The sequence below is a fragment of the Ornithodoros turicata genome, chromosome 5, assembly GCF_037126465.1.
Source record: "Ornithodoros turicata isolate Travis chromosome 5, ASM3712646v1, whole genome shotgun sequence".
Classification (NCBI taxonomy): Eukaryota; Metazoa; Arthropoda; class Arachnida; order Ixodida; family Argasidae; genus Ornithodoros; species Ornithodoros turicata.
In genome coordinates this window covers 31,506,359-31,518,637 of record NC_088205.1, presented here as the reverse complement: position 1 = coordinate 31,518,637, position 12,279 = coordinate 31,506,359, and the positions used below count along the sequence as shown (strand labels likewise).

Here is a 12,279-nt window from a genome sequence, read left to right as displayed (position 1 = left end):
CGTGAGCTTTCGTGTGCACTGCGAATTCATCCAACCTTCCTCCGCTGTTGCACAGATACCTCTTTGCCCAGGTAGGGGAGTACCTGTGGCAGCCTATCTCCTCCTGCCACAGACGACGATGACGACAAAGACTTACCTGTGCTACCGCGTGCCACTGCGCTTGCCAGTCAGTTCTACCGGCACCGTCCTAGTGTGAGGCCACGAACATCTGCCCGCTGGGACATTCCATCACTGCCGGTCAGGACTCATGTAGAGGGACAATATCTCCTCTACACACTCCTGGACACAACAAGGTGTTTGCTAATTGAATTGGGGATTACCAAAACCCTTTGGGCAGACGCCATTGTGACTGCGTGCTATCTGCGAAACAAATGCCCATCGAAGGCAATATGAGGTCTGGTACCAGACGCGTTATGGATAGGAAGAGAAGTGCGCAACGGGTATATGGATGTAGAGCCTGGGCCGTGGAACGTAACCAGCGCATAAGTACGAAGCTAGACCCAAAGGTGTTAGAATGAGTTCTTGTTGGTTATCTGGAGGGTGTCAAGGGTACAAGCTATAGGACAGGAAGGTGGACAGATTTCTCGTGAGTCGTGATGTCATTTGACGAGAACGGTATTCAAGCAGTCCGAAGTGCTACATATGGAAGCGTCTGTGGCAGTTGTACTAAAGACAGTGACGTGTTTCTTGATCTGCTCAATGACGACCTGGACGCAATGCCTGAAGGAACACTGCAACAAGTGGAACGGAGGCAGTTTGATCACGTCATCCCTAACGAGCCTCATGTGGCGAAGGAACACTGCCAGCCAGCAACCCACCGAAGAAGCGCAGGTACACAGGCGTTCGAAGAGGCTAGCATCCAAACTAAGGCCAGATACACTTGTTGATCAGTTAGGCAAAGTGATTTCATGCCAGATGCAATCACAGTAGAAGGGGCACTGGCCATGCCTGATGAGGATAAGTGAACAGAAGCCATCAATCGACTGCGACATTCTTTTCCTTTGTGAAGGGGAAAGTTTCATCTCCAATACATTCGAGCTTCTGAAAACTGCACAGACTTCATGACAAAGGTCCTGAATGGAAAGAAGACTCGTCAGCATTGCGAGTCTTTGGGCCTCCATGAAGTTTGCTGACGGGACGCCTCATTGAGGTTGGGGGGGGGGGGGGGGGGGTTAGACTTGTTTTTGGCAGTGTGTCGCCACCAGCAGGCTGTTGCCCTGCTTGTCCATGGGGTCTTTTTCTTCTGTACAGTGATCTGCACATCACGTATCTTGTGCTCAAGGTACCTACTGTTCTTCCATTAAAACCTTGGGAACGTTGTCGTTTGTCATATTCTGACTGCCTTCCTTTGCCGTGCCTACACTCCATCTATCCCTTTTCACTCTTTGGCTCAATTCCTTTGGCTCTCACTTGAACAGCAGGCGGAAAAGATCACTCTTTGGCAATATCTTCCGGAAAAAGATCAGGTACGGTGGGAATTTCAAACTGTCTGCAGTGCAGGAAAGCGTTGCCATTACAAGATTTGTCTCACGCCCTGTTAATAAATAGCGAGTTGCTTTGTGCCTTTCTGTTCTAGTGTGTAATTCGACTGAAAGTAAAAAAAAAGAGAAAAAAGAAAGGTCTGGATCTAATCAGCATTTCCAGTCTGATGAACCAAATGGGAATGAGTACAGCGGAGTCCTATGATGTAGTGCTGGAAAGCAATCTTAGCTTGCAGCTTCGACACCACACCTTTGTCACTTCTTCAATCATCCATTCGTTTTCGTTTGCATGGGCAATGAAGTGCAGGGTCTTGTCTGCTGCATCAGGGCACTACAGTAAAGGAAGGCTTTATTTTTTGTTGAAATGTGAACTTTCATCTGTTTTCTTTCCTTAAAGGAGCAGTCTAGAGGCACACAACTTTGTTTCTGTTTTTGGACGGTATGGAATGTTAGGCGGCTGAAAACAGTTTTCCCACTATTAGTGCAACAGTAGCGAAATTGGGATGCCCGCAATAGCCCCAAGAATCCCCTGTGCGCGAAACATCCTCCTTCGCCTTCGCTATAGACACGTGATGAGCGTCGTCACTCACGTCACTATATGACATGAGTGGCAGGGACGCCCTTCGTTGGATCTGGGATCACATGATCGGGGTGAGCATTACCACGCAGGCTGGAGCGTCTGCTACCGCTTCGGAGACGCCAAGCGTTCTCCGGCTGCGTGATGTCCGAAATGGACGATTTGAACGCTGTCAATGACACGACCTCGATTTTTTGGGACCGCTGGCACCACGGGAAGGAAGAGTGGTGCAGCCCGAATCTAACTGTGTGTTATACAGCGATACACCAGTGCTTCCCGACAGTGTGCAACCTGTCTGACCATTTTCACTGCACAGTTGGTTCAGTGGCTAACAGGTGGCGCCACAATAGCGCCGTCATTGCTTGCTTTCTGCTACTGTGAGTTTTGAGACTACACAGAAGTCCCGGATATATTACTCTTGTGATATAACTCCCCAGCAGCAGTGGCGATGAAACTCCCCACTCTCCAAGGTCGAAAATAAAGTTGTTGTTGTTGTGATCGCAATCTTATTTTGTCAGGCTGCATATATGCTTTGTTTTTTAGAAAACGTGATACTATAAATCATATAAAGAATAGAAATCAACAAGAAACAGCTCGCAATGTTTGTAGCAGACGGTTTTTCCTACCAACGAATGAGGGGGCTGGCTCTCTACCACAAACGTCACAGTAGAATGGGTGTGGTCTGCAGTTGGAGTGCTCTGACCTGTCACCGCGGCAGCGATTTTGCAAATTAATTGCACTGCGGTGAAACAACTTTGGACACAAATATTTTGTGGGAATGCTTTTCACATACTGCTTTACAAGATGACAGCATTTTTTGGCCATGTTAGATACCACTTTAATGCTCCTTTAACAATCTGCAACAATGACATGTAAAAATATATTGAAAGCAGGGCAATCAAAATAAAGCAAACATCAGGAAGATTCTCACCTTGTCCATCCAGTCACCAGGAAGCGTTTGTACAATGTAGTCACTGTACTGTTTGGTGAATCTGTAGCGTCATGATGGACCTTTGTTGCAATCATCACCAAGCATGCTCTTGTTCTCTTTGTTCTCTCACTTTTGCTGTATGAACTTCCAAAACTTGTTTGATTTTCTAAAGGTAAGACACGATAGTGTTGTGATTGGCCACATGTATTATGTAAGCCAGGTGTAACTTGAGTTGTGTTCTCTGTCTTTCTCTGCAGCAAATTCTAATCCAATGATCAACGTCATAAGTGTAGTTTCAAATAAGTACTGCATTGCATATTGATTCACCGTAAGACTTGATGTAAGGGGCAGTTTGTGCGCCAGGAATATCATACATTCTCAGCCACACCTCATAATAGAGACTCATAATAGTAAGGGAGCACTATGATAATTCCACGTGGTATTTGTGTATTTTTCGTGGGAGGCTTTACTGCATCTATTATGTACGCAAACTGATGAGGGTTTCACCTTGATGTGTTTTGGACAAATCTATAAATGTGGAACCCTGTGCAGTGACAAGTAGCTATGGCTCAAATTGTCTTCATATCTTTTTGCAGTGTGTTTCAAAACAAAGTACAAATCCACATCAACCACATTCAGAATGGGCTGAGCCAGCTGGGAAGCCTGCATGCCTTCACCTCATCTGCCATCCTTGATTGACTCTATGCATTGGTGCACCATCAGTCCACATCATCTTTCTGTTTCTTGCTTCTAAAGCATCACACTGCCGCAGAACCAAGTGACTGCCTCAGCGTAGACCTGTGGAATACTACCATCACGAGGTTGATGCAGTACTTTTCTGCTGTGGGAATTCATGCAAGGTGGTTACATTTTCGTTTTGTACAAAAGCAGGCAGAGCCTAATGAAGAGCAGTTTTGTTACTGTACCTTTGTTTTGTATAGGGTAGCTAATTGTGCTTGTGTTGCAGGACTGTTAACTATTGATTTTAGAAACAAACCTTTTTGGATGGAGACTTTTGTAAAGATATATTTATTAATAAACCTGGGTCTATATGGAAATTAAAATTTAGAGGCCGCCTGTTCTCCCTACATACTTGGTTCTCAGCTGTCACAAACCACGAGGTGCTTCATGGATACACTGCTCTGGCGGTAACCGACTGATCCAGCAAGTGTGCTTGTAGCAGGCATCCACTGCGAGTTCTTTTGGAGCAAACCTTGTCTGGCCCTACCTATCCTGGACATCTGTACCGTAATACAAGTTGCGAAGTCTTGCAGAAGGACGAACCTTCCGCACTAGTAGTAGAGAACCTGCTTCGGCGCATCGTGTCACTCTGCATGCCGCAAACTTGCTGGCGCGACAACTGTGGCACGTTGTGCCCACAGCCCTGCCTTCTTCGGGTGGAACACTACCCCTGAGCTTGTTAGTGGCTACATTCTCAGGCTGGAGTGATCCCAAGTCAGAGGAACAGTTCCTCACCACCTTCGAGGCTTGTTGAAGTCACCTGCGCAAGACACTTTCTGCAGCCCTGGTCAGTTCTGCTGGTTTATGGCGTAGGTTGCACCCCTCATTTCTGTCTTTCTGTCTGACATATTTCAAGCAGCAGCTGCACATCCAGATTATGCGTGTGGAGCACACAGCCCACGTGCAGCGTCGTAAAAAAATAGCCTGTTATAAATCCAGACGTTCCACAAACTGTACCAGAGTTCAAGACTTTGGGGACGAGAAAGAGAAGCTCTACTCATGGGTCTCTTATAGGAGTCACCCTGAACAAACTCGTTTCACATAGTTACAACAAACCTTTCACTGTTGGAATTCGATTCAGCCCAACGCTGTCAACTCATCGGTTATTGGGAGAGGACATCGATATTCACATAAGATAGCTCGACGTTTTTTATTTTAGAGTGCACATACGACATCGTGTCCGTGGCTCTCATTGGGAAATATTGACATCGCATCTGATGGCCCTGCATAGAGCACTCATCCGGCAGGTAATTGCATGCCATTGCTACAAGATATAAGTAAGACTCCAGGGAGGACGAAAGTATTGAGATTTGTGTGGGTTGCGCTACTTCCGGTCTACCATCTATTGTACAGCTCGTGAAACTTCTTTCAAGTCTACTGAGAACACAAGAAGCAGTGAAACACTATGTCCGTCTCAATCAAAGTTTGTCATTTCGGCGATTGCTGCACATCGTGGCATAATGTCAAAATCGCATTCAGAGCTATTTATGGGGAGAGCCTGGCCACTGGCCGCTCCACCGCCTTGGCAAGTGGGAATGAAATGCGAGTCGTAGCAGTACAGGGAGATTTCAAAGCTGCAGATCGGCTCCAAAATGCCGGCACTGGCCTTTGTGCAGCCCGTCGTGTGATGTCAAATGATACACCTTACAGGAATGGTAACATCCGTAAGTACGAGGCCATAAGTTTCCGGCCCGAGGTAGAAAATGCGCGCGAATTTGAAAATGCGATTAAGGACGCGTAGCGCCATCTGTTGGAGGGCCGGAGCACCACCCTCAACCCTCTCCATGCTTTTATCGGTTGGAGAGTGGCATTTCAAACAGCCAGGGTGCACTCTTCAGTTAAAATGGAAAAAATCGAGTACCGCGCTGTGATAAAATTCTTGACAAAAGAGGGGCTTTCGCCTAACGGAATTAAAGCGCGACTGGACAACGTGTACAGGGAAGCCTCTCCGTCGTACACAACGGTAAAGACTGGGCTAAGCAGTTTCGACTGGGGCGAGAGTCCATTGAAGATGATCCACGCGATGGTCGTCCAGTGGAAGTGGTGACACAAGAAAATTTGTCTCTTGTCGAGGAGGAAGTGCTGAGCGACAGGCGTCTGAAGGTGAAGGAAATCTCAGAAAGGCTGGGGCTTTCCAAAACAACCGTTTTTCGCATCATCGGCGAGGGCCTTCACATGAAAAAGGTCAGTGCGGGATGGGTGCCACGACTTCTCTCGTCAGTTCAAAAGCAACAGCGCGTCGTCTGTGCCAAAGAGTTTTTGGAGCTCTGTCAAGAGAACGAAGAAGAAATATTGAAGTCAGTTGTCACAGGGGATGAGACTATGGTGCTCTACTATGATCCCCTTTCGAAAAAGGAGTCGATGGAATGGCGCAAACCAGGAGAAGCGCCCCCAAGGTCACACAATCCACAAAGAAGATCATGGCAACAATATTTTGGGATTGTCACGGCATTCCTCCTGATCGACTTCAAAGAGAGGAACACCACAGTGAATGCGACTCATTATGCTTCACTCCTGCACTAACTGCGAGACGCCACCAAGGAAAAAAGGCGCGGCAGGTTGAGTCGAGGTGTCCGGTTGCTCCAGGACAATGCCCCTGTCCACACGGCTTCTGTTGCCAAGGCTGCACTGAAGGAGTGCGGCTTCGAAGAAATCCACCACCCACCCTACAGTTCAGACTTGGCACCGAGTGACTACTTCCTGTTCTCAAACTTGAAGAGGGATCTCAGAGGACGGAGACTTCAAAACGATAGTGAGGTGCAAGAGGCAGTTTTCCAGTATTTTGAGGACAAAACTTCGGACTATTTTTTCAAGGGTATAAGAATGCTGGTTGAAATGTGTCAAAAGTGCATCGAAGTTAAGGGTGACTATGTCGAAAAGTGATACACTTGTTTCGTCTTTATGACTATTAAAAGTTGGTCGGGCTGGAAACTTATGGAACCATGCAATCTCGTATTTTCGGTGGGTTGTGTTAGTAATCCGTCAATTGGCCCTGCCAACAAAGAAGGAGAGTTTTTGAGAGCTTTTAAATCATCTCTGCCCGAGTGAATAACCCTTCGGTGACAGTGTGCTCTGTGTGTGTGTAGTCTACGTGGTTTTCATGCTTTTAGTTACAATGACTGATTACTACCAGGTATAGCTCGATATGTCCATGTGCCAAACTCAGCACCAAGAATCCATCGCACGCAGTTGGAAGAGCTTCGGATCAGCTATGCTCACGTTATGCGTAGTTCGGTTGAAATGGGCCGGCAAGGGAGGGGGTCAGCCGGGGATGAAGTTCCAGGGCCCGGGCCTCTACCGGGGCCCGCCTGACCGAAGGCCCGACGTGTTTCTGAGTCAGACATATGTAATCAATCAACAAGAAATACTTAAACTATGTTGCCAAAACGTAAAAAGTGGGCTCGGGCAGGACTCATCCCCGGGGGCCCGAAATTTCTCTCGCCGGCAACGCTTGCACATTTCGGTCGTGAAATACACTCGATGAAATACGGTTTCCGCCTAGTGCACAGTTCCTCACTTGACGTCGCTTGCAGATGGCAGAAGTAGGATGCGCATGTCATATCCAGCGTAAAGGAGAGACGCCGAGCCAAAACGTTCGACATGTGGAACAGCAGAGGCCTCGCGCGCGCTCTGTAGGTCACTTGCGCTCGTCGTTCTTTCATAGGGGTGTGAGTAGGGGCTGGTTTTAATCATTGCAGAACAATCCGCAGCGAAAAAATTGGGGGTCACCTAAGCGCTCAAAGGTAAACGTGATGAGCTTCAAAATCATCCAAATGAGGCGCAATGTGAGCTCATTACATAAAGGGTTGACAGAACACGCTAGAAGGAGAGCGGACCGATGAAATATCCCGAGGAGTATGACGAACCGCGAGACATAGCGGGAAGCTCTCCGTTGTGAGAACACGAAAAACGTGCTCCTCTGGCCCGGCACCTAGCCGCCAACCCAGAGCAGGCTAACCGCACCTTCCCCCAGACATCATCATCCCCCACTGCGTATAGCCCAGAACGAGAGCTTCCGGATCAGCGTTTGGTAGGAGTGAAGTTCAGAAAAGAAATGCAAGCTACTGTAGCGGCTGTACATCCTAATGCCCATATACAGGGTGCGCCCGTAACACTCACCAGAATTTTTATAAAACAGCTATGAGAGCAGCATAGATGCCAGGCGGACATCCTCTGGAAGAGAGTAAGTATGTAACTACCAGATGACTAATTACCTGAAATTCATTAATTAAATTTTTAATTAGGGAATTTCGGGCAAAAGCGAGATAGCAGACTGAGAGACTATCCTCGGTGAACGCCATTCCACGTTTAAAAAATCATGAAGCACGCACGTGCGTTAAAATATCCATCCCCGAATTTTGGTATGCAAATGACCCGAAACCGAAAAAGTGCGCACGAGGAGCGCATCACCCACGCCGACGGAGGCTTATCTGGACCGGAAAGCTGTTCATCTGGCCAGCTGAGCGGCTCAATAGACGAGTTCAGAAAATCCCGGTGCTCTTTGCGCACGCATTGCATCCTGGGCGCTTGCTGAGCGGGGGAACGAAGAATAATCCTTCACATTTCGCTTTCGCTGACCTTGACACGTCGTGGACAATGGACCGGTACGGGAGAAATCTGAACAGTTTGGAGGCCACCCGTTTCTTTAGTATTAGTAAACTCCCACAGTTCAAAGCGACGCTAAGCACTCTGGGAACTCGTCTATTATCTCCACCGCTCCGAATCACGTGGCCCTCTGACGTCAAAGGAGCGCTCTACTCCCCGCGTTTCCGGTCGCCGCGGTTTCGGCTCACTCGCATATCAAGATTCGGGGATGGATATTTTAACGCACGTGATTTCAGGATTTGTTAAACATTAAATGGCTTGCAACTAGATACTCTCTCAATCTGCCATCGCCATCTGGCTTTTTTCCGGAATCCCCTAATTAAAAAGTTAATTGATCTTGTAGTTGCACATTTTCTTCGAGAGGATACATCATCTACGCTGCTCTCATAGCTTTTTATAAATATTCTGGTCAGTCTTACGTGAAACATCCTGTGTACAGGGTGTCCCAGAAAACGTGTCATTGAATAACAATAAAAAAAACTACGCCACATGGAGTCATGCGGTTAACGGCGTTTGTTCTGACTAGGTTTTTGCCACCTCCTGTGTGAATGTTGTATAACGTGAGCTTAATTATGTACATTTTTCTGAACTGAAACCGGAAATTTGCCAAGTAAAGGTCACTTTACCTCACCAATGTGAAGAGCGTGTCTGATTTACTCAAATTAATGAAAATTGACAGGGATATTCAGGAGCTATCCCATCGTAAAAAATAGCCGAACATCATGCTCTACGGAGCTCCCAATGGATAACGTGCGACAAATTTTTTCAGCGCAGTCGTTGTTAGTCCGACGAAAGGAGATTGGAAACCCAGCCCACACTGCAATCGCAGAAAGGGAGAACACAGGCATGGCTTATCGCGTCCGGCTTTCGCTGGGATCATGCTTTCCCTCTCCCAATTTCAAGAACTGTCACTTTTTCTACTATCACTCTGTGGGCTGGGTTTGGAACCTCCTTTCGTTGGACTGAGAGCGATTGCGCTCAAAAAGTCGTCGCGCGTTATGGTCCGGCGCTCCGAATAGCACGACGAGAAGGATTGCAGTGACAGCTTCAAAAAGATGGTTTGGTGCTGCACTCTTTGGTTACATATTATTTTCGAGCACCCTCTGGGGGTAACTTTTCATTCAATTTCCCTGACTGCATTTTACAGCATGGTAGCTTTACAGCTCGTACTTCACGGTACGTTCGCTTATTGGTCTCGAGAGTCGATTCTTGGTGGACGAAAATGCCGCAGCGCGGCTCTCGTGACCGTATCTCCGTGGCAACCACCGTGATTCAACACTAGAGGTGCTCGAAAGTCGACTCCCAGCGAGTCTCCTTTGCGGGTCGCTGAGTCGATGACGTACCATGACTCATACGTCACTCCGGTTGTGTTCGTTTATTGGACTCGAGCAACTGGAGAGTCGACTCTTGGTGGGCGAAAATGCTGCGGCGGTGCTATCGTGACGTCATCTCCGTGGCAGTGAGTGTGTTTTAACACTAGAGGTGCTCGAGAGTCGATTCCCAGCGACTTTCCTTTCGATTCGGGTCGCTGGAGTCGATGACGTACCATGATTCATACGTCACTCCGGTTGTGTTCGTTTATTGGACTCGAGAGTCGATTCTTGGCGGACGAAAATGCCGCGACGCGGCTCTCGTGACCGTATCTCAGTGGCAGTGACCGTGATTCAACACTAGAGGTTCTCAAAAGTCGACTCCCAGCGAGTCTCCTTTGCGTGTCGCTGAGTCGATGACGCACCATGACTCATACGTCACTCCGGTTGTGTTCGTTTATTGGACTCGAGAGTCGATTCTTCGTGGACGAAAATGCCGCGACGCGGCTTTCGTGACCGTATCTCAGTGGCAACCACCGTGATTCAACACTAGAGGTGCTCGAAAGTCGACTCCCAGCGAGTCTCCTTTGCGGGTCGATGACGTACCATGACTCATACGTCACTCCGGTTGTGTTCGTTTATTGGACTCGAGAGTCGATTCTTGGTGGACGAAAATGCCGCGACGCGGCTCTCGTGACCGTATCTCAGTGGCAGCGACCGTGATTCAACACTAGAGGTTCTCGAAAGTCGACTCCCAGCGAGTCTCCTTTGCGTGTCGCTGAGTCGATGACGCACCATGACTCATACGTCACTCCGGTTGTGTTCGTTTATTGGACTCGAGAGTCGATTCTTCGTGGACGAAAATGCCGCGACGCGGCTTTCGTGACCGTATCTCAGTGGCAACCACCGTGATTCAACACTAGAGGTGCTCGAAAGTCGACTCCCAGCGAGTCTCCTTTGCGGGTCGATGACGTACCATGACTCATACGTCACTCCGGTTGTGTTCGTTTATTGGACTCGAGAGTCGATTCTTGGTGGACGAAAATGCCGCGACGCGGCTCTCGTGACCGTATCTCAGTGGCAGCGACCGTGATTCAACACTAGAGGTTCTCGAAAGTCGACTCCCAGCGAGTCTCCTTTGCGTGTCGCTGAGTCGATGACGCACCATGACTCATACGTCACTCCGGTTGTGTTCGTTTATTGGACTCGAGAGTCGATTCTTCGTGGACGAAAATGCCGCGACGTGGCTCTCGTGACCGTATCTCAGTGGCAACCACCGTGATTCAACACTAGAGGTGCTCGAAAATCGACTCCCAGCGAGTCTCCTTTGCGGGTCGATGACGTACCATGACTCATACGTCACTCCGGTTGTGTTCGTTTATTGGACTCGAGCAACTGGAGAGTCGACTCTTGGTGGGCGAAAATGCTACGGCGTGGCTATCGTGACGTCATCTCCGTGGCAGTGAGTGTGATTCAACACTAGAGGAGCTCGAGAGTCGATTCCCAGCGACTTTCCTTTCGATTCGGGTCGCTGGAGTCGATGACGTACCATGATTCATACGTCACTCCGGTTGTGTTCGTTTATTGGACTCGAGAGTCGATTCTTGGTGGACGAAAATGCCGCAACGCGGCTCTCGTGACCGTATCTCAGTGGCAGCGACCGTGATTCAACACTAGAGGTGCTCGAAAGTCGACTCCCAGGGAGTCTCCTTTGCGGGTCGCTGAGTCGATGACGCACCATGACTCATACGTCACTCCGGTTGTGCCAGGTCCCCCAAGGTCGCCATTTTCCCATGTATTTGTTCCTATCCCGATGCGTGCAATGCCGGAGGCCGCCCTTAGATACCCCATTGTTACCAGACATTGGCTTGCGTATGATTGTAGCGCGCTAAAGATCCAGTTGAAGCACAGTCCAAGCCAGGCCAAGTCACCGAAGGAGAAATGGACGACTGCGCCTGCGGCGCCTGGTACGACGGGTACGCTATGTGATGCACGCAACCGTGCACTTGATCCTTTCGATCGCTCAACACGTTTCAAAACGGGACCAAAACGTGAAACACGACACAGAAAGTTGTTATACGCGTTTTATTTGGACATATAGAGGCTAGATTCATTCGCAGAAACAACAAAAACATTTTGCCGCTAAACTTAGCGCGCTGAAGTGATCCGGAACGGCAACCGTGGGGTATCTAGTGGCGGCCTTCTTCGTTCCACGCTTTTCCGAGGTGAGTTTGGGGGACCTGGGTTGTGCTCGTTTATTGGACTCGAGAGTCGACTCTTGAGCGAAAATACTGTGGCGTGGCTCTCGTGACGTCATCTCCGTGGCAGTGACTGCGATTCAACACTAGAGGTGCTCGAAAGTCGACTCCCACCGACTCTCCTTTCGATGCGGGTCGCTGGAGCCGATGATGTACCGTGACTCTCATACGTCACTCCGGTTGTGTTCGTTTATTGGACTCTTGGTGGGCGAAAATGTTCTTGCACCTTCAATTCCGTAATTTGAACCCTATCTCCGAATACGACCATGTCTAAGACGTATTGAAATGCTGTGATAATAGAATCATTTCGCTGCTCTTCTTTTTCGAAGCAGCTTTTTATCATGTCCTCCCATGACCTATGGTAGCGAGTACAAAA

At 48.6% G+C, this 12,279-nt stretch overlaps 1 protein-coding gene across 4 annotated transcripts in view; it reads left to right on the top strand.

The window, feature by feature from the left end:
* LOC135394291 (protein lin-9 homolog) overlaps positions 1-4,053 on the top strand; it is a 47,042-nt gene extending 42,989 nt beyond the window's left edge. For all 4 annotated transcript variants that reach the window (XM_064624976.1, XM_064624977.1, XM_064624975.1 and 1 more), the window contains one exon: positions 3,586-4,053. In XM_064624976.1, the coding sequence (XP_064481046.1) occupies positions 3,586-3,688 (103 nt within the window). In that variant the 3' untranslated portion in view covers positions 3,689-4,053. The remainder of the gene's footprint in view (positions 1-3,585) is intronic.
* The last annotated feature ends 8,226 nt before the right edge of the window (positions 4,054-12,279 follow it).